The 23,226-nt window shown below is 44.8% G+C and overlaps 1 protein-coding gene across 2 annotated transcripts in view; it reads right to left on the bottom strand.

The window, feature by feature from the left end:
• Positions 1-23,226, bottom strand: part of VLDLR (very low density lipoprotein receptor) — a 348,579-nt gene that overhangs the window by 134,998 nt on the left and 190,355 nt on the right. For both annotated transcript variants that reach the window (XM_044080659.1, XM_044080658.1), the window contains exons 10-11: positions 11,597-11,768; positions 9,836-10,063 (exon numbers count right to left, since the gene is read on the bottom strand). In XM_044080659.1, the coding sequence (XP_043936594.1) occupies positions 9,836-10,063; positions 11,597-11,768 (400 nt within the window). The remainder of the gene's footprint in view (positions 1-9,835; positions 10,064-11,596; positions 11,769-23,226) is intronic.

A 23,226-nucleotide genomic window follows, 5' to 3' on the forward strand; every position in this document is an offset into this window, starting at 1 on the left:
GAATTGGTATATTTGAATATTTCTTTGCCTGCAAAATGCAATAACTGGAGCTAGGCACTTTGTGAATACCCTGAACGCAGTAGATAAGCAAAAGGGCAGTGCAGAGAACTGATAATGCGTGTAGCCTGCACTGGAGCATGGGTATCTTCTGCAAGATTCCCCAATTGGGATGTGCAGGTATGCTTCCCTTAAAATTTGAGCATGGGTATCTTCTGCAAGATTCCCCAATTGGGATGTGCAGGTATGCTTCCCTTAAAATTTAGTGTTGCCAACCAGGCATCTTTCTTAGCATTGGAAGCAAATGAAGAGTCAGCATCTTGAATTTTGGAATCAAGAAGAGTAGGCAGGTCCAGGATAGGACACCATGAATCGTCCTTTCTGGGTACCAGGAAAAATCTTGAGTAGAAAATTGTCCCTTTTTCTCTTCTGGTGCCAAATGAATAGCCCTCATGCTTGAGGGAGTACATGCTTTTGGGTGTCTGCCCACTGCTTTAGAGGTAGATCTGGCCAACCACTGAGATTGTAACGTGGGGACGTGAAATCTGTATCCTTGGGACATTTAAAAGCTATTTATCCTGGGTAATGAGTCCCCATTTCTTTGCATGAAGTGCAATCTTTACCCCCAAAGGGGCAGTTGAGAAGTGCTTGGAAGTACTGAGACAGTTTACTATAAGGAGGTGTTTTATTACTCCCAAATTTGGAAGTGGAGACCCCCCCACTGCTTAGTCCTGTGCGTCCCCTGGGACTGAAGCCTAGGCGCTCTGCTGGATGTGGGTTTGGACTGAAGGTCTGGAAGAGTCAGGAAAGGACCAATTTTTAGAAGGCCAATGACTACTAAATCTTGACGGTTGTACTTGAGTCTTAATTTGCATAGATTTAGCTTTTTCTTTTCTTTTAAGAGAACTTCTGCCTTGTTGCCAAACAGGTGGCCCTGATTCAAGGGAGCATCCACTAATTTCACTTTAACTTGATCTGGCAAGGATTGCTCCTTAAGCCAAGCAATCCTATAATATGTAGCTGATAATTTAACATATGAAACTGGCAATTCAAGGCCCTAATGGCCAAAGTTGCAATTCAAGGCCCTAATGGCCAAAGTTGCAATTCAAGGCCCTAATGGCCAAAGTTGCAATTCAAGGCCCTAATGGCCAAAGTTGCAATTCAAGGCCCTAATGGCCAAAGTTGCAATTCAAGGCCCTAATGGCCAAAGTTGCAATTCAAGGCCCTAATGGCCAAAGTTGCAATTCAAGGCCCTAATGGCCAAAGTTGCAATTCAAGGCCCTAATGGCCAAAGTTGCAATTCAAGGCCCTAATGGCCAAAGTTGCAATTCAAGGCCCTAATGGCCAAAGTTGCAATTCAAGGCCCTAATGGCCAAAGTTGCAATTCAAGGCCCTAATGGCCAAAGTTGCAATTCAAGGCCCTAATGGCCAAAGTTGCAGAAGTGTATACCTTCTTACCCCATCTATTCAGCACCATGGATTCTATCAGAGGGGGTAGAATTTTTGGCAGTAGCAGCTTTAATGCCCTTGGGTCCCTGTGAAATTGTTTCAGGATCCGCAGTAGGATTGTTGAAAAGGAACTCTAGTCGGGAGCCCTGTAATATCCATCAGGTTTTCTGGAAGCAGGAGGGAGAGTCAGGGGCCATGCTGGATTCTGAAAAGGCATCAATGTCCAGTACAGGAGGTATAGCCAAAGGCCTGTGCTGGGGCAGGAGTATGAAATCCAAGCCTCTTTTTAAAATCAGAGGCATCCTGACTTTCCCCAAGCTCAGAGTAGGCAAGGTTTAACCAAAAGAGAAATCATCTAGGGTGGTGGGCAGAGGGAATAGTCTCAGCATCAGAATTCTCAGTAGGTAGACAAGGGTAAATCCTGGTCAGAGGAAACAGAAGTTTCAGAATCCTGGTCAGAAGCATCATAAGCAAACTCGGTCCTAGGTCTCAGAGGGGGTAGGGTGGCAATAAGATCCTTCATTCTCATTTGCTCTTGAGGTATAGAGGCCTGACCATGTGTTCTGGGTGTCAGGTTTCTAGGCATGGTTAGAGTTTTAGGCCTTTAAGATGACGCTGGTTTAATATGCAAGTCAGTAGGGCCTGAATACACCCTCATAGCCCTCAATTCTACAGGTTGTCTTCAATGGATGAGACATCTGTTAATGGTGGTCCCCATCACCCTTGGAGAGGGTCTCCTGAAACTGAGAAATCCTGGGACTTCACACAGTTTCAGGAGAAAATCCTCTGTGGGTAGAAAATCTGATTGCTGTAGCATAGTTTTGCTATACTGTTCACTTGTAGTGAGCAGTTCTTTGATCCTAGGTCAAGAGGGTGGACCCACAGAATAGGAAATGTAATACTACCTTGAAGCTCTCCACAGAAATAAGAAACCTTCAGGAGTATGTGATGTACAGAAATGCTGGTGAACTGCCACATGCTGCATCAGATTACTCCGTAGTCCCATCTGTCAACATTGTCAGTTGCAAATCAACTTGACTCCTGGATGTCAGGCAAGGTACCAGAGGGATGTCTGAGACTTTGCCAAGGAAATCTTGGTCAGGTAAGCTAGATAATTCTATGCACAAGCCTGCATCCTGAACCTCTCCCAAAGTCCTACACTCCCTATGGTTGCTGAAGTCATACCTGCATCTATGGTAGGATAATTGCTCCAATGACACCTATCCCTAAAACAGGGGTTCAGACTTTGCATGGCATCTGTGGTTCTTTCTATGGTGCAGACCACACCTAAGAGATCAGAAAGACTACTCATGATGGGCTATGCCCCAAAAGCCTCAAGGAATAAAGACTCATCCAATGAGGAATTGGTGGATCAATCCCTCATTTCAACTCTAGGATGCATCCAAATAAGTTTTCCTATGGATCTTGGCCCAATCCTTAAAGCCAGTTAACAGTGCAGGACCAGAGAGGAATCCAGATGTTTTTACGAGCCAGTTTCCTAAGCTCCTACATGCTGGGGGTGTTGGGGACCGCTTCAAAGAAAAAGTAACTTGCCTGGTAAATGTCCACGAGACTAAACTCCCTGTCCCTGCTGAATAGGATGTGAAGGGACCAAATAAAGAGGGGTTCATGGTGGAACAGAGCTCCCCCCTAGAGTTTGAGAACCTTTTTGAAGGCATCAAAAAGCTGAAACCAGCACCAAGGGATGCCCTGGGAGCCAAAGAGCCAAAGAACCCAAAAGAGGAAACTAATGATCCCATCCAACTCTGCTCAAAGGCAGATACAAAACACAATCACTAGGTGCTTTGGCACTGGAAAAAACACTGCAGACAGCTGTGGAATCTAGCATAGGCACAGACCCCAGCTTCTCACCTCCAAGATATCCGATGCTAGAGTAGAGCAGGTAAGGGATATGGTCAGTTGAAGCAGACCATGCTATCTGCACCGACAAGGACATCCCATGGGAAACTGCTCCCTGACCACGATTTCCAAAAGCTGGACAGTAGAAACAAGGGTCACTGGGGGTGCCAAGTCCATCACTAGAGTGTCAGGTACAGAGAAAGTGTCCAGCTGGATCTGGGTCCTCAAACTTCTGCTTCTCGTCTGGCTGCTTCAGACAGGCTCCTGGATTACCAAAGACCCAATCCCTCCTGCAATACAGGACACCACACCCACCACACACACACCCACCACACACACACCCACCACACACACACCCACCACACACACACCACACACACACACACACACACCACACACACACACACACACACACACACACACACACACACACACACACACACACACACACACACACACACACACACACACACACCACACACACACACACACACACACACACACACACACACACACACACACACCACACACACACACCACACACACACACCACACACACACACCACACACACACACCACACACACACACCACACACACACACCACACACACACACCACACGACAGCCATTTCAGACATTTGGTCAACAGATGAGACTGAATCCTCAGGTACAGACTATTCCCTTTCCCCGGGGACTGACTGGAGTTTGTACACAATTAACAGGGGGTGGTGTTGCCCTTCAAAAGATGTGAAAATTGCATACAAGGTTCATACAGCACATGTAACATGTCAACCTTTTATGGTTTCAGAGGTCAACATATGGGCCATTTAAAAGTGTAGACCCATATATGAAAAGGAAACAAGGTGGGAAAGGTATACCCAGCTACACTAGTTTGGGGCAAAGCTAAATGAAGCTACCCAATCCCCCAAAAATTGGAGGAAAATTAACAGCACTGAGCCCAGATCTCAGTCTGAGTTTCAAAGTTTAGAGGTACCACAGCATGGAAGGGATTATGGATAAAGCGCCAGAGCCCTAAACAGAGAATAAAGTTGCAGGTGACAGATTGTACAGTTGTGTACACTTACCATAAATGTAGATGGTATATTTACTGTTGCAGTCTGGGTTACCCATCCACTATCCCCCTTTTTTCTATAACTTTACTTTCCTTCACTATATACTAGACTTTGTGGTGTATTTGCTTTTAGATTGGTTGCTAAAAGTGTATTTATATGTATTTCTATTTATATACACACACATATATATATATATATATATATATATATATATATATACACACACATATAAATAGAAATATATAAATGCACTTAGCAACAAACTTTACCTTCATCTAAAAGCAAATACACCACAAAGGCTTTAGTATATAGTGAAGGAAAGAAAAGCTATAGAAAAGGGGGATAGTGGGTGGGTAACCCAGAATGCAACAGTGAATACACCAACATCTACATTTATGGTAAGTGTACACAACTGTACTAGGTTTTGTGTTTCACTGCTGCAGTCATTACATTTGGGTAGAATCCCAAAGCTATGGATGGGAGGATGGAACTAAATAGCCTTAGGAGTCGCTACAAGGCCCTGCAGAACTGCAGTGGCAAAGCCTGCCCTGGATTTGGAGAAGAAGCAAAAGATGCTTTGTGAAGGTGTGAACAGAGTTCCAAGTAGCAGCCTCTAAAATGTCTTTGGTTGGAACCCCTTTAAGGAATGCCGAGGTAGAGGCAGCCCTGGTGGAATGTGACCTGATCCCCTTGGGCACAGGTTTACCATGGTGCAAGTAGCAGAAACGAATGCAGTGGCTTATCCACTTAGAAATAGTCTGCTTTGAAATGGCCTTCCCCACTGACCCTGCAGCAAATGCTACCAGTAGTTGCTCAGACTTGGAGATTTGGTCCTGTTTAAGTAGAATCTTAGTTGTCTGTACATCTAATGAACGCAAAATCTGCTCCCCCTTGTACTGCAGATTTGGATAAAGTGTTGGCAGGTGAACTGTCTGGTTAAGAGCCACACTGGATACCACCTTAGGCATAAAAGGATTGGTCCTGAGGGACACCCTGTCCAGGTAAAATGCAATAAAAGGCTCCACAGCCATGAGAGCCTGTAGTTCTGAAACCCTTCTTGCTGAAGTGACTGCCGAGAAAAGCTGTTTTCCAAGATAGAAATGTTATATCCGCAGTAGCTGCTGGTTCAAAAGGAGGCAGGGGGAGTTTTTCCAGCACAAAAATTGAGGTCACATGCAGGAGCTGGTGATGATCTGGGAGGTCTTAAATTTTTAGCCCCCCCTAAGACACCGTTTAAGCAGAGGATGAGAAAAGAGGGAAGGGCTCTGTTTTAATGAGCCAAGATGTCAGAGGCATGGATTTTTATTGAATAAAAAGGTAAGCCCTTGTCAAGCAGTCAAATTGCAAAATCGAGGAATATTGGGCTTTGCTTGCTGTGTGTTCCTTGTGCTTGGTTCCAAGCACAGAATCTCTTGGATTTCTCAGCATAAGATTTTCTAGTACTAGGCCTTCTGGCTTCCAAAATTACATCCATCACAGATTTACTGAGAGGCGTTTCAATAATTAAATGATCAGCCATGCTGCAAGATTGAGAGTTTGGAGCTGTGTGCAGAATTTGATTGTTCTGCTGAGACAGCAGATTAGGTATTTGAGGCAAGTACCAAGGAGGAAGTTGAGACATATTCCTTGGAATTGGGTACCAGTGCTGGCGAGGCCATTCCAGAGCAACTAGGATCATTTTTGTTTTTTCCTGTGACTTAGTAAGACCTTGGAGTTAAGAGGCAGAGGGAGAAAGCATAGATGGAAAAAGGATAGGGCATCCACTTTCCAAGCTTTTCTGTGATAATTTTGGGGAAGAGGCAAATAGATCTATGTCTGGGCTCTGGGCTCCCCCATTTGTGTTAACATGCTGAAGATTTGTGGATCTAGTTTCCATTTGAGCAGGTCCATAACATTTCTGCTTAGGTCATCTGCCAGAGTATTTTGCTTTCCTGGCAAACTGAGCTTGAAGATGTAACTGGCAAGTCAAAGCTGTATTCCACAACGCAATGGCTAGTCTGCAAAGGGGAGTAGGAATCCCCCTGCTCATCACAAGTGGTGTAGTCCGTCTTTATCAGTAGTTGCCCTGGATGGAGCAAGTCCTTGAAGGCTGTCAGAGCATTCTGAACAGCTAGAATCTTTCTGGTTGATATGCAGATGCATTTGTTTTGGGCTCCATTTGCCCTGAATGCATCTCTGCCAGGTGGGCCCCCCCAAGCATAATCGGACGAGTCTGTAGTTAGGGTATGGGTGGCAGGAGGTAGAGTGAATGACTGTCCCTTGTTTTGGTGACATGTCTCTGCCCAGGAGGTAGAGTGAATGACTGTCCCTTGTTTTGGTGACATGTCTCTGCCCAGGAGGTAGAGTGAATGACTGTCCCTTGTTTTGGTGACATGTCTCTGCCCAGGAGGTAGAGTGAATGACTGTCCCTTGTTTTGGTGACATGTCTCTGCCCACCATAGAAACTCCTGTTGTAGGCAGGGAATGAGAGGAATCATTGTTTCTAGACTGATTATGTTGACCCCATAAGCTTTTTAGGTATCATTGAAGTTCTCATATGCAATCTCACATATGGAATTAGTAGAATGCAGGATGCCACGAACATCAAAGCCTGCAGCATTTGTCTTGCAGATAACTGGGTTTTTGTTGCCATTTGTTTTAAGTATGTTGTCAGTTGCCTTTGTCTGGCATAAGGTAAGCCATCTGGGCAGTTGTATTCAAGCTTGCACCCAGGACTGTAGTTTGAGGGTACCAGTTGGGATTTTTTAGTTTGTGTACCCTAGGCATGTTAGAAGCCTTTTTACAAATGCCAGATGTTGAAGTGTCCTTGCCCTCTGCTTGAATGAGACAGTCATCCAGATAAGGCTACATCTGTATGCTTTTGTCTGCAGAATGCAATTACTGGTGCCAGGTACGTTAAAGACCCTGGGCGCAGTAGGTAAGCCAAAGGGCAGTGCCGAGAATTGGTAATGCAAAAAACCTGCCTTGAAGCAGGAGGTATCTTCCGTACGATTCCCTTATTTATTGGGCTATGCAGGTATGCCTCAAGGAGTCACTAACCAAGCATTCCTGTCCAGCACAGGCAGGCAAAGTCAGCATTTTAAATTTTGAAATGCCCAGGAACATGTTCAAAAATAGTCCAATATTGGACGCCATGCATTATCTTTTCTGGGTACCAGGAAAAGTCTAAGCCTGGTCCTTTCCTGGTACTGGTTGAATAGTCCCCATATCCATAAGGGACATAACTTTTGTGCCTCTGCCCACTGATTTCTTGGCAGATCTGGCCATCCATTTGGAATTGGCAAAGTATGGACATGAAATCTGTACCCCTGAGATACTATGTTTAATACCCACTTGTCCTGGGAAATTAACTGCAAATTTTGTGCATGAAGTGCTAGTTTTCCCCCCAAGGGGGCTGCCAAAAGCCAAGTGCTTGGTGAAGGTAGAGGAAAGTCATTGAGACTGCTTACTGTAGGGCTGTGCTTTGTTTCCCCCAGATTTGGAGGTGGAGGCATCCCCCAGATTTGGAGGTGGAGGCACCCCATTGCTTTGACCTGTAAGAACCCTGTGATTGGTATCTAGAGCAGTTTTGAGAGAGTCTGGATTTTCTTTGAGTGTCTCTGCTGGATACAGGAAAGGACCAATTTTTACTAGGCCAGTGCCTACTTAACCTGGGTGGCTGCACTTGCAAGAAATCTTAGTTTTAGATTCAGCTTTGCCTTCCATTCTTTAAAATCTCTTCTGCCTTAAGTATCATGCTGCAAAGGGGCATCCAACAATTTAGCTTTAACATGATCAGGCAGATTTTGCTCCTTGCACGAGGCATGCCTTCTAATCACAGATCCAGTTATGGCAGCCCTGCAAGAGGCCTCCAAGGAATCAAAACCACATTGCAAAGTATGCTTTCCAACTTGTTCTGCTGAAAGCAATAATTCCTGCAACTATTTTCCACACAAATTAGAAATCATTTTCTGTTTCAGTAAGCCCATAACATGCTGTTGATATTTAAGCATATAAAACTGGCAGTTAAGGCCCCGATTGCCAAGGTTGCAGACGTATAAACCTTTTCCCCATCTATCCAGCGCCCTGGAATCTCTATCAGAGGGGGTAGGATATTTAGCTGTAGAGGCCTTTACACCCTTGGGACCCTGTAAAATAGTCAAAAGGATCAGCAGTAGGATTTTTGAATAGAAGTTTGTGGGAGTCAGAAACCCTGTAATATCTGGCTTACTAGGAGCCAGAGGTAGGGAATCAGGAGCCACGCTTGATTCTGAAAACATCAATGTCTAATACAGGAGGTATTGCCAAGGGCCTATGCTGAAGTAAATCCCTAAGCCTCTTGATTCGAAGTCCTGACTCTCACAATGAAAATGTTCCAAAGTATGCAAAGTCTCTCCAAAAGAGAAATCCTCAGGAGGAGATGGGATGGATTCCTCTGCATCAGAATCCTCATAGGGTGGAATAGAAAATTCTTGATCAGAAGAGGAATCCAAAGAAATGGAAACCTGACCTGAAGATTCATAATTAGTAGCTTGCCTAGGCCTCTTAGCAGGGGGGGGGTTGGAAACCCCTGATAAAGTAATTTAGTCCTCAGACTTTTATCTGTTTTTTAGGCATAGGGGTCTGAGCACATGGCTCATGAGTCTGTTTAGACAGATGTTTTTGACGCTGGCAGTTTAATACAGAAATGTTGAGGTCTGAAATCACCCTCAGAAGCCAGTGCCTGCTCAGCGGCTCCAGATACACCCAAGGGAGAGACATCTGTGGGCTCAATACTCAATCTCGCAGCATACCAGACTCCGAATGGGTCTCTGTAGAGGCCAGCGACTTAAAAGTAGTGGATATCAGGGGCTGCGAAAGCACCTCACTGAGTACCGGCGAACCAGCGACTGGCTTAGAAGCTTCGGTTTTGGACCTCTGTGTCTTTGCGTTGTGAACCCCGGTAGTCGGATTGCTAACCAGTGACATTTCAGGATAGTGCGAGTGGGACACTTGCAACAAGCCTGCAAACCTAAGGTAGGTCTGCAAAATGCCACATGTATGCCAAACTGCATGTAATTTGGTAACCCCAACCCACACTGGGCAGAGCCCACCTACACCACTGATCAAATTAATAAAGCCTTGGGACTGTGGAACAAATTTGACTTATTCCAAGTTATTGTTGCATCAAAATGCAAATATCTATCTACTCAAAGTCCCACAATAAAGTGTAGTCAAGGAAATATTTTAACCAGATAGATAGGTTACACCTAGATCAAACCAAAGGAAAGATCCTTTATCACAGTCATTAACTTTAACCGCTATACAATTTAAAACCAGAACTCTGTCCCAAGCATTTAACATTTGCACCACAAGTCTTTCTATGCCACAAACTAATATCTATAACACTAGAAGATAACACACATCACAAGTTTAACATCTACAATTTAATGTTTGCTACATGCTTTAGGCTCCAAGCTAGAAACAAAATGAATTACCCAAACACTGGATCCACCACTACTGAAGCTGGCTCCCTCATATAGTCTTTAAAAAGGACAGTCCTTCTCTGTCCATTAAAAGTAGATACAGAGAGGGTTTTCAGGCCCTGATCTGTCCAGTAGATGTTTTTGTAGATCCAGTCCACTGCAATTCCCACTGGAATATGAACATCTTCATGAACGATTTTAGAATAGCTGCTCACTTCTTCACGCCTGTCCACAGAACCACTATAAAACAAATATATAGTTAATTCACAACTTGGAAGCATGTTCCTGGTCTGTAAAGGTTTTAAAACTTGGCACTGACATACTTGAAACAAGCTTTTGAACATTACACCAATATCCTGTCTGGTGCTCAATCCACCTTGCAGAGACTGACTTCTCCTCCAGCTTTCACATGTAGACCAGTGTTCAATTACAAATGCTGAACACTTACAGCATGCTATCTTGCCACATCCAATTAAGCTGGTAAAGGATGGTCAAAAGTAGGTTCTACTCATGAAGGGTGAAACTAAGCTATCCTCCACATTTTACCAAAAGATCACATATGGAACAGACTGCTTAGCCTGAAAGGGGAAGGGCTGGCTTCAAATGAACAGACTTGAATGAGCTTCAAATTAAGCCAGCTCATGGTCATCCAATAATTTACCATGTACATGCTGAGAAAGCCTAACAAGCTGAGACACTAGAGTTCAGTTAGTGGCTTAGACACCTGCTGGAGCACTCAAGGCACAAGTACTCCTTTACAGGAAGGAGTGATGTGCTGGTGGGGCACACCTGTTGCCCCAATACAGACTAGCATTAGACTGCAGTCATGCAGGTTTGAGAAGGTGATGCAACATGACACCAACCCTCAGACCAACTCAAGTGTAGTAGCTTGGGAAAGAAACAAAAAAAACAGACCAGCTTGCAAGGGTATAGGGGCAGACACTAATGAAAGCCAGCCTCTGAACAGCAATGGATTTGCCACAACCATAAATGTGGTCGCCTTCATTAGTGCCAGAATGGCTAGGTGCCTCTGGCCATGAAGTTAAATCATCCCACGATTAGGTATACAAGGGGAGTAGATTCTACCAGTGCCACAGAAATAAATTCAACTCCCGACAACTTACATGAATACAAATCTTTGGAATCAGCCACAGAAGTGGCGTGCAGGAGTCCCCACCAACCACATTAGTATTCTGCAACAGCACAATACTATGCAGAAATAGCATTTTCCTGCCAAAACAAAAAATGGCTACAAAATGAGTATCAAACTGAAAAATCTAGCTCAAACATGGCATAAAATAAACCAATACACTTGAGATGGCAGAAGCCTTATTCAAGGAACTAAAACAAGTGCCTGTAGTACACTGTTTAAATAAGTTCCACTCAAATGTTCAGTACAGGCTAAACTTAACCATGCAAGGTTAAGTGTGGAGTCTAATGCCAAAGTTTTAGAACATACTTTATGGGAAGTACTGATGCTTAAGTGTAGCACAGGTAAATAATCCAGTCGGGGTTTATACAGATTAGAGTGTACATTGGATTGCCATAAACTGTTTTGGTTTTTGATCTGGGTTTAAGCTGCCGACACCACACTGCCACAGATCTGTACACAACTACCAGAAAAAATCCTACATCTTCCTGCATCCGTCTGAATTGCACCATTATAGATACAAGTTCAAGCCTCTAAATGCAAATGCCTCAAAATGTGCCACATATTACACCACATTAGACATCTGTACATTTCAGTTACTGAAGGTGTTTAAAATCACTTACCAAAAGATTGCTTTCTGTCCCAAGTCAGCCCAGAAAAGTTTCTGAGCAGTGATATCTGCATCCAAAGCTACAGTATTTCGCAGCTGCTCAACCATCTGAGTATACTCATTCCTCTCAAGACCAATCTTACGAATGTCCCGTCTGTTGGTGAATATCAAACATGGCTCCTTCCCTGTACACAAGGCAGAAAATCAGTCTTGAAACAAAAGGAAATGTCAATGGAATTTCAAAGTCAAAACACAAATTTCACCAGAAACATTCTTGCACCCACAGAATATGCTCCAGTATGCTGTACAGAAGCCATACAAGTCTTAATCCTTTTGGTCTTTAATAAAAAAGAAGTTATATTTGGATCAACTGCTTGATTTTGTTCCCAGACAGTGGTGACCCTCTGTATAGAACCTTTTTCAGGTGCTCTTGCTCCCTCACATATCCCACCCATGTCAGACAACTTGCAATCCTTAAAGCTGCCTCCTACCAAATTAGTCTGCCTTATATCTCCAGTGTAATGGAAAAGCTCAAGTTACCCTGCAACGCTCACTTGGATCAAGTCCCAACCTGAATCTTTGTGCATGAATTTAGTCCCAGTGCCAAGAAATACACCCTAAATAAAATTAAATGCACAAAGTAATTTTAAGACTTCTAGCAAGCATAAATTAAATCTTTTACGATCCTTGTTAATCAGATACCCAGTAACAGTCATGCAGCATTACAGACTAGAGACTGCCTCCAGATTAACTGGCTGAAAGCATCAAGTACAGTTGTGCAAGAACTACATACAGTACACATCCAGACCACTGTTGCAATATTCAGTTTAGCAGAATGCAGGTGCCTAGGTAGTTGTTGATTCAGCCTGTTTTAACATTCAGCAGATACTTAAGCAATACTGTTTACATTTAGTATTGTATCTGAAACAACCATGGAATACATTGCTCAGCTGAAAACTGAGCTGTCCTGGGTTACAAGCCCTCTATGGTAAACGGCCTGTTTAAATGATGGGGACTTCCCCACGACAGGCTGAATGCAGCCTTAAAGGGTCTTTGGCAAATTAAGGTTTACCAGTAGCAATTCTCTGCAAACATTAAGGTGTTGGAACCACAGCATTCTTTAAGCAGACACTAGTAGTGCACCAACTGCCTGCTCCCTAAAGGCCAGCTAAAATGAGTTGCCATGTTGGCTAGAAAAATGAAGACCACTGAGGGGCAAACTTAGGAATAAACATGGTTAACTTCCAAGGCAACCACCACAACGTACAAAGTGAAGGCCTTCGGGAAGGGACAAGAGTTTCCTTCAGAACAGTAGGTCAAACAGCTAAAAGTGCTAATTCAATTTGCTCCTGGAATCGCATGCAGGCACTCAAGCTGGTGGCAAAATGAACTTAAACTTTTAGTTATGTACTTACCATAACTTTAGATGTATGGGATCCATCTCGCCTACATTCTCTACAGATGGGTTTGGAGCTGACCCTCTGCTCCGACTCTGCTGCTATACAATAGAACGCAGTCTTATTGGCTGAGTTACCTCATATCCCATGATGCACCACTACTGCTTCCCCAGATCTTGTTTGTCTGCACACGTGCACACAGACTGTTATAACATTGCCAGGTGTTTCAAGAGAGGAAACGATTGAATTTGGATCGTCCGGTCTCTTCTGGCCTACAAGGCAGGGGGAAGGAGGGTGGGTTATTAGGAATGTAGGCGAGATGGATCCCATACATCTAAAGTACATAACTAAAAGATGTAATGTGATCCTATCTTGCCTACATTCTCTACAGATGGGACAGCGTCCCTAGCACCTAATTCCTGGGTGGCTCACTGGAAAACTGTCCGGAGAACCGTGGAACCGAAGGAAGCTCGACCCCTAGATGCCACATCCAATTTGTAATGAGAAATAAAGGTGTGTAAAGACGACCACGTAGCAGCCGCATAGATGTCATTAATAGAGCTTGGAATGAAAGGCTGCCGAGGTGGCCATAGCCCTGGTAGAATGAGCTTTCACTGGAACTGTAAGCTCTTTATTTGAAATGAGAAATACGAGTGATACAGTCCGATCCATTTGGCAATAGTGACTTTCATGACAGCTTTGCCCAATTTACTGTCCGAAAAGGACACAGTTTATCTGTTTTTCGTGCTTGGTGTGTCCTATCCAAATAGAAACGTAATTGTCTGTGTACATCTAAGCTGTGAAAGGTATACTCAGCTCTGTTTGAATACGTAGGGAAAAAAAACGTTAACTCCAGTGATTGTTGCAAACAAAAGTTAGAACAAACCTTTGGTATAAAGGATGGGTTTGGTCTAAGAGATGCTCTATCCTTGTGAAATACCAGGTATGGTGGTGTGACAAGGCTTGAAGTTCTGAAACTCGCCTAGCTGATGTGATAGCAACTAGAAGGGCAGTCTTCCAAGAAAGAAATTTTAAGTCACAGGTTGCTGCCGGCTCAAAGGGGGGGTGCGGTTAATGCACGTCCCACAGTGGGGCGGGATGAGATATAGGGGGCCGTAGAAACCAAGCTCCTTTAATAAAGGCTTTACACAACTTGTTGCTCATTAAAGGTGGTTCTACGCTCTCGTGAAAATTGGAAATAGCCGCCAATTGAACTTTGATGGTAGACACCGAACAACCCTGGTTGAACAGGGAAGTTAAAAACTTCAGAACCTCTGACAGAGGCTGTCATAGGGTCTAACCCTCGGAGTTGGGCCCAAATTGCAAACCTCTTCCATTTACTGCTATACATCTTTTTAGTAGAAGTCGTGGGCCGAGGACAAAATATGCATGACTTCAGGGTCAAAAGAATGGCTCCTGACTATTGCCTGAAGAGGAGAAGCCAAGCTGCTAGCCTCAATGAATGAAGGGACTGATGGAGCTGTCCTGACTGATGCGTCGAGGTCCGGAACTTGGTCCAGGAACCAGGGACCCTCCAATGCATATTTGTGAAGAAAGGGGAACCAGACTTGTCGAGGCCAGTATGCGGCGATTAGAATCATTTTTCTTTCCAAGCGAATCGCCTTTTGAATCACCTTGGGGAGAATAGGAACTGGTGGAAAGGCGCATAGCAGACCAGGGGGCCAAGCTTGGACCAGAGCATCCTTGGGAATCTCCCCCAGAACTGGTGAGAGAAGAACTGCTGGCATTTTGCGTTGAGGGGAGTTGCGAAAAGATCGCAACATGGAGCTCCCCATCTCTTGAAAATCTGTCACCACTCTGTCGTTCAAGGACCATTCGTGAGGGGAGAGAATAGTCCTGCTCAGTCTGTCGGCTATCACATTGGATCTCCCCGGAATGTGTGTTGCCACTAGAAAACGTTTGGTAGCAATCGCCCAATCCCATACCATCATGGCCTCTCTGCAAAGGGGGTAAGACCAGGTCCCTCCTTGCTTGTTCAAGTACCAGACTACCGGCATGTTGTTGGACTGAATGGCAATCGTACCCTGGGGGAGGTGATCGTGCAGTGCTTGCAACTGCAAAAGCACCTCTCTTATTTCCAGGATATTGATGTGGAGAACTCGGAGTGCCACGTGCCTTGGACTGACCCTGTCCAGATAATGTCCCCCCACTCTGTCTGGGAGGTGTCCGTAGTCAACGTGGCAGAGGGGGATGGGGGAACGAAGGGTCGCCCCTGATCCAGGTTGGAGGAAAGAAGCCACCAACGAAGATCCTGTTTGCACGTCTCTGTGATCGTATGTGGTGACTGAGGGGAAGGTCTTAAGACCACTGGGCTGAGGAGCCACTGGAGTATCCTCATATGCAACCTTGCCAAGGGGACGAGAAGAATGGTGGCTGACACGGAACCCAACGGACCATTCTCGCTGGAGCGCGACGTCTGAGGAGTAACACCCGAACCTGAGACTGCAGTGTTGCTATTCTTTCCACAGGAAGATAGACTCGCATCTGCCTCGAGTATTTCTGCACGAGTCTATTTCTGCACCAATAAACAGAATATGCTGTGATGGCAGCAATACGGATTTTGTCCAATTGAAGGTGATTCCTAAGGAGTTGCCTAGGGAGATAGTGGCTGCTAGAGTTTTTAAGAGTAGATGCCTGGAGGTGGCAGTTAGGAGCCAGTCTAGGTATGGAAACACCTGGAATCCTAGACTTCTCAGGTGAGCTAGGCTGAAGCGTAAGTGTCTCCTTGACGCCTGATCTATCAGAATGTGATAATAGGAGTCTGAGATCTATGGAGCACATCCAAACACCCTTCTCCAAAAGTGGGAGAATGGATTGCAAGGTGACCATCTGGAATTTGGACTTTTTCACTGATCGGTTTAACCTGCTGAGATCCAAATGGGCCTCAAAGTCCCCGGGCTTTTTTGGTACCAAAAAGAATCTTGAGCAAGTCCCTGATCCGGCCTGGTCTGCGGGGACAGGTTGGATGACTCTTGAAGCAGCTTTGAAATTTCGCTGGCTGCCAGATCCAGTTGACTGGGTGGCGGGTCCGGGATTCTTTGGGATGGTGGGGGGGTTGAAAGAAGGGAATGGTGTAACCTCTGGCGATGATTCGGAGCACCCATTGGTCCTGAGTGATACTTTCCCAGGCCTTTAGGTGCCTCGAAAAACGACCCCCGACTGGCTCCGGAGCTGCACAGTCAGGCACTCCTTCAGGGATGCTGGAAGGAGGAGGAGCCACGAAAGGACTCACGGTCTCCAGTGTTGCGGTGGCCTCTGCCACCTCTGGGACGGCGTCTCCCTGAAAAGTTTCCCCCTCTGCCTCTAGAAGGGGAACCGCTCTGCTGCGACGAGTAAGGCTTTTGAGACTTACGGAACCACATTTTCCCTCCTCTTCGAGCCTTGGGATAAGGTCTGAAGGGAGTGGAAAACCGGGCCCCTACGGCAGTTAAAGTCTTACCCTCCTGTTCGCAGCAAGTCAAAGTGTCCTTTACCTTGGGTCCAAACAGAGAGGACCCATTGAAGGGGGCGTCGGCAAAGGAAGACTTAAAGGCCTCCGCAAAGTGACACAGGCGTAGCCAGGCTGGTCTTTGTAGAGCAATCCCTGTGCCCGCCGCTCTGCTCGCTCCTTTGGCTGCATACGAAATGAGCCTCATGGACGAGTTGGATAATGAGGACAGGGTAGCCAACTGGGAGTTAACCGTCTGGGCTAACTGCTCGGGTAAGTTACTGGAGAGGGTATCCAAATGCTCCTTGACCAGATCCCTCTGCAGTCTCGTGAAATGAGTCAGGTAGTTCAGAGACCTTAATGTAAAGGTTGCTGAAGTAAGGGTGTGCTTCCCGTACCAATCCATGCTCCTGGACTCGTTAGGAGGATGGACGGACGTTGAAGCCTCTGCCACATCTTGCTGGGTGGCAGATGCCACCACCAAGGCATCTACAGCCACACCTTTGGAAAGAAAGTCCTTATCAGGGGGTGCCGAAAGGAATTTATTGGGGCAAGCTGGCACCAGTTCAGAGTCCGGGTGTTCCCACGCCCTTAGAGAGATCAAATCCAGAAGCTCATTGAAGGGTGGAGACACCCAGGAGGCGGAGGGGCTGAGCCCCGAAGGCCTTGAGGAACACAGACTTCAGCAGAAGGGGGTTTGGACTGCCAGTCGCCTCGTTGCTTGAGGATTTCCAAGATGTCCGCAAAGGATACATCATCCGAGGACGACCCTACCGCATCAAAGTCAGTATCAGAGGTGAGAGACTCATCAGGGGAGTCTACGTGCTTCCTCTTGCACGGTCTTCCTCGGAGGTTCCTCCGAAGACGTTTCGGAGGGACCTCCAGGAAGAAGGGAACCCCAATGGGGGTAACCTCAGGCCCAAGGGCTCCGCTGTCGTGAGACAGGGGGATTGCAAAAGAGCCAGTCTCAGTGCCAAGGGAAGGTGGTGAGATGGTAGAAGTGGCCAGAGAGGATTTGGCCAAGGCACTCCTCAAGGCCTTGAAGGTGGGACCCCCAGAGTCCTGGGATGGTTCAACCCCCAAGGCCACAAACAGCAGTCAGAACTCCAGCCGCAGACGCACCAAGAGGGAGGCTCGGAACCGAAAGGATCGGTCCCGAAGCGTCCCCCCTGGGGCTGACAGAGGAGGTCTGTGTACCGAACCCAGACCCGAAGGGCAGAGTTGGAGTTAGGGTCGGAACCGACCCGACAACCTCCACCAACACAGACTCCAATGGCACAGAGGCTGTTGGAGGATGAACAGAGATAGCAAGGTGGGAAACCGGCTCCGGAGCAGACTGGGCTGGAGCAGAGACCAACTTTTGAAAGACCGGAGACTGAAAAAAGCCTTTGAAGCACCCTGTCTACATCCGAATCAGACATCCGACGACCGAGAAGAGACCGACCGGGTCCGAGTAGACTTCTCCACCGGCTCTGAAAGACCGGCTCCGAATGGAAGTATCGGCACAGAGGGAGATTCCATTACCACTGCAATTTCCCTCGGAGCCGATGGGGACTTCGGCACTGAAGGGGAAGAGTCTGAGCGGGCAACCCTCATCGGCTCCGAAGGCAGTGGAGCCGATGGAGATGACTCTCCTCGACACCAGAGCTCTCGACTCGGGAGCCAGAGGAGTCTAGGCTGGAGACAGAGGCAGATCATTCTGCCCTCGGCTCCGAAGTCAGTGGAGCCGACGGAGAAGCCTGCCTTGACTTTTTTGCTGCCGGATCAGACAGGCTGGTCGGAGCCAAAAACTTTCTTCCTCGAAGGGGAAGATAGGGAAAGGGGTAATAAGCCCTTTCAAAATCAACTTATTTTTTCCTCTTGGGGCACGCGAGAGGAAAAAGCGTGGCAAACCCTACAGGATTCCTGGAGGTTCTTTGGGCCCAAACAATAAACACAAGGAATGGTAGTCCGTAATGGACATTTTGTAATTGCATTTCGAACATTTTTTGAATCCTGATGGCCTATGTTCCTTCGACATGGTTAAAACAGTCTAAACTTAAGAGTACACCAAAAAAAAAACTACACAAACTACCAACTCTAACAAAAGCGCAGGATAGGGCAAGGCCCCACTGACTAAACGGAAATCTTGCCAGAAAATATAAATTTTACCACAAAAATTGTGAATACACAATCACACAACAACAAGTAGCTGTTAAAACAGCTTTTGGGTCAGTTTTTGAAGAAAATTTGACAGGAAAAATATGCCACTAAGAGGTACTTAGCTCAGCCAAGTCAGAGACCACGTCTATGCTAGAGAAGCGGCAAATGAGATCTGGGGAAGTAGTAGTGGTGCATCCTGGGATGAGGTAACTCAGCCAATAAGAGACTGCGTTCTATTGTATAGAGGCAGAGTCTGAGCGGAGGGTCGGCTCCGAACCCATCTACAGAGAATGTAGGCGAGATAGGATCACATTACATCTATGCATTCTAACAAAATAGCACAATGCTGCAGGCTTCAGCAGTGCATGTCACTTTGTTATTGCACAGATGCTTGAAAAACTACTCAAGTACTGTGCATATAATTACAGCAAAATTTTGAACAGCACTCACTTAGGAGAAAAGAAATGCTTCAGTTCCTTAATGCACAAAATGCAAAAATGTTAAGACTAGTAATGTCTGAAACACCATGAATCTTCAATGGGTCTGCAGGACTACACTTGGACAAGAGGATCTGCATAATGTTAAGTCAGTGTGTAGGGTGTTAACATGCATACTGGCTTCCATAGCTTGATACCAGTAATTCTATAGAAGTTAAGATTACCTGTTGGGTAACTGCAGAACCCAGCCAAGATGGAAGATCCAAAGCAGACATACAAAGTCAGGTTCTTCAGAAATAAAATGTACAGGGTGGCCTTTAATACTAGATACTTGTTAGTGTATGGACAGTATCCGTGCCATACTGTACATGAAGCTACCAGTGGAAAATAGCAAAGGAATAGAACAGGGCTATAGGACAAGGTCAGATGCAAGATGGTGAGGCTTTTTCTGAAACATACCTAAACAGAGCAGAAAACAACAAAACATCTGAACATTCCCTGAATTGGGATCTGCATCGCTTTACTCAAGTTGAGAACATACTTTTGCATTCCGACTTAATCATACTACCAATTTTCCAACTTTAAGCCAGACTACATTGACCTCTTACCCCTCAATCTGATGCCTTAACTACATTTAATGTATGGTGCATTTTGCAGTATTGCCCAGATTTTAGTTCTGTTGACTTATGCATCCCCTGTTAATCTACTGCAGTGGTGCATTTTGTTATAGGGATGGAATTAATGCTTTCAGACATCTGGAAGAACTGTAAGACTTCATTACTTGTGTCATCTTTTTAAAGTCTGAGCCATAAGAAACCATTCTGCCACTTCATGCTTAGAGTTTTTGGGGGAAAACAACCCCTTTCCTGTTTAAAGGAGGGGGTTAATAGTAAGTATATTGGTGGGTTGTTGGAAAATCCATTGGCAAAGACAATAAGTTTAGTATGCATGTCATGTGGACAGTTTCTCTGAAGTCATGGGACAACTGCTGGTTTATTGCACTGGTGAAAGGCTGCTCAAAGGGTCTCTTTGGATTGTCTGCATACATGATCTAGAGAACAGTTTCTATTTTACCAAGGCAGAATCCCTTTTAGGCAAAGGTTCTGGGGCCCCTCATGAAGACTAGGTTTGTGTGTAGCAAGAGATAAATAGTACTGAATCTTTTGGATACTGGTGCAGCAGCAGTTGAATGGTTGCTTCAGCGAGAAGACAGAACACTGTCCCTTTTGTTAATTCTTCCAAACTGCAACACTAAGTCTGGTGATCCTTGATATACAAGGATGCAGAGGTCATACCAGTTTTGTTCAAAGATTATGGCAAGATCTAGGATAAGAGGATTTGGGTATTTTGAAAGCAACAGTGGTGGGGTGGTATAAAACATGGGGCTATATAAAACAGGAGCTATAGTAAATGTAATTGGTCACATCAGCAATAAGCCAACTAGTGCCAGAGGCAGAAGAGAAGGCTAGGATGTTTGGCTCCCACCTGTTCCATGGACAGGCAAGACTGTTCACTGTGCTAGAGGTTTAAGCAATGTTTTACTTAGCACACCTATAGTGGATATAAAGTGTATACAACCCTGTTAAAATGCCAGGAGGTTTGTGAGATACAGAAAAGAAACAATAAATCATTTCAAAACTTCATTAGTGACCTACAACCTGTACGATTCAATAGAAAAACAAATGTTGAGAAAAAATAAATGTACATAAGTTGGCTGCATAAGTGTGCACTCCCTTAAATACTTTGAAGCACCTTTTGATTTAATTACAGCAGTCTGATACATACCTGCCACCAATTAAAAACTAACCCAAGTTCAGCTGTCCTAGTAGGATTTTCCTGACATTTACTCAGTTGCCTGCTACAGCAAAAGCCATGGTTCAGACAGCTTACAAAGCAAAGGGATTTCATTGTTGAAAGGCAAGTCAGGAGAATGGTACAAAAAATTCACAGCATTGGATATATCATGGAACACAGTGAAGACAAAGAAAATATGGAACTGTGACATTGCAAACAACTGGACATCCCTCCAAAATTGATAAGGCGAGATGAACTGGTCAGGTAGGTACTCTGTGTACTACATGTGACAATCTCCCGTATTCTCTCATGTCTGGGCTATTGGGTAGGGTTACAAGATGGAAGCCTTTTCTTACACAAAAGATCCAGGTTCAGCTAAAGTCTCCCAAAAACATGTGGGAAAATGTGCTATGGTCCGAGTAGACAAAGGTTGAACTTTGCCACAATTCCAGAAGGTACATTTGGTGCAAACACACTGCATCACCAAAATATCCCCATGGTGGTAGTATCATGCTTTGGGACTGCTTTTCTTCAACTTGAACTAGGGGTTGGGTGGAGGGGAATAATGAACAGTTCCAAATACCAGTCACTTTTGGCCCAAAACCTTCAGGAGTCTGATAGAAAGCAGAAGATGAAGAGTATTTCACCTTTCAACACAATGATCCCAAGCATGCATCCAAAAACAAAATAGCTTCACCAGAAGAAAATTAAAGTTTTGGAATGGCCCAGCCAGAGCCCAAACCTAAATCCAACAGAAAATTGGTGGGGGTGAGCCGAAGAGGTCTGCACAACAGATGCCCTCGCAATCGACAGATTTGGAGTGCTTTTGCAAGGAAGTGGGCAAATATATTACCAAGTAAGATGTGCCATGCTGAGACTCCTACTAAAGACTGAACACTAATTAAATCAAAAGACACTTCAACAAAGTATTAGTTTAAGGGTGTGCACACTTGTGCAACCAGCTCATCCTTTTTATATACATTTCACCCCTAACAGTTTTTTCCAATTAATTTTTACAGGTTATAGGTCGCATTAAAGGTGGGAAAAGTTCCAAAATGATTTTGTGGTCTCATTGTTTTTATATCACAAAACCCTGCCATTTTTACAGGGGCGTGTACACTTGTATCCATTGTACATCCTAGTTATGCTGCGTTGACCATTGAGCCATTTGCTTGAATTTATACATGCTCTATTCAACTGACCTATTAGGACTGCATGCCTTGCAAGGTTTGCAAAAGGTTCTTTGTTATGATCCTACATCTTGAAGCATGGTGTCAGGAATATAGCGCAACATTCTGCATGCATTGTTAGTGGGAAAGCATACCTTCATGGACAAAGTGTCCAAAGCATTCTTCACAGCTGATGTTGCTAGTCTTGCTAACTAGTTCAGACTTTCCATGGAAATCAGGACCATGAACCTTCTGAAGTACATTAGATAACCTTGGCCAACTGTCACCTGCAAAACTCAAGACAGCAGCTCAGTGATTAGTCAATACCTCAAACAGGATCTGCAGCTCAGTCCTTAAACTTTGGTAGATCTCCCCCTTCAAAGTACTGCATTGAGTGGTTACATTCAGATCCCAGGATCAGAGACTGGCACATAGCTAAAAACCTAACCAGAGTCATTATTAAGTTAAACTGGTTCATCTCAAAACTTCTAAAATTTGATATTAAAGGACCTCTGCATTCCAAAACGGGGAAGCCCAGGATTGCCACTCTTGGGAGAAACTAGATTTCCCCACTTACATTTGGATTTCTTTATTTTCATGAATTGAAATCATGGTTACTGAATTTCAACAAGCATTAAGTTTTTCAAAATGGTGCAAAAACTACCCCTGTACTTAAACAAAAGCAAGGTTGCACTGCTTGCCTAGTACTTGGAGCCTTGGCTCTTAATGTAAAGTCAGCCTTCTATATAGAGTGTGTGCAAGCCATCACTATTAAGGGCCCCCAAAAATAACTACCTTAGGGTATTAAAAATGGGGTGACCAGGAAGCCAAGTCTGTCTTACCCAGTCCTGAAACATGTGAGCAGCAACCAAGTTAAAGTCCTACTGTAATGCATACCCTTAAAGTAGGATACAGTGCAACTTGCCTTTGAAAGGTGTAAACTAATGAGATGAATATTCTTCCCTCATCCATGCAAGCAGGCAAGTTCAAAAGTCTCCCTAAAACCTATATGGGATGAAGCCTATGCAACATCTCAAATTTCTCAACTCTAGATTTTGACAAGTTCATGTATTGAAAGCCACAATGTTGCTACTTTAGTCACACCTAGTTAATTGAACCCAGTCATGGAAATACTGGGTCTCTTTTCTAGTCCCAACTTATCTGAACCAAGTGGTTAATTTCTGGTACAAGAGCCCTTACAATATAAAATTCAAATATTTGCTTTTCACTTTAATGAAACACTAGTTCAGCAAAAA

The sequence above is a fragment of the Protopterus annectens genome, chromosome 8.part0 (genome assembly GCF_019279795.1).
Source record: "Protopterus annectens isolate FY-2018-M chromosome 8.part0, PAN1.0, whole genome shotgun sequence".
NCBI lineage: Eukaryota > Metazoa > Chordata > Ceratodontiformes > Protopteridae > Protopterus > Protopterus annectens.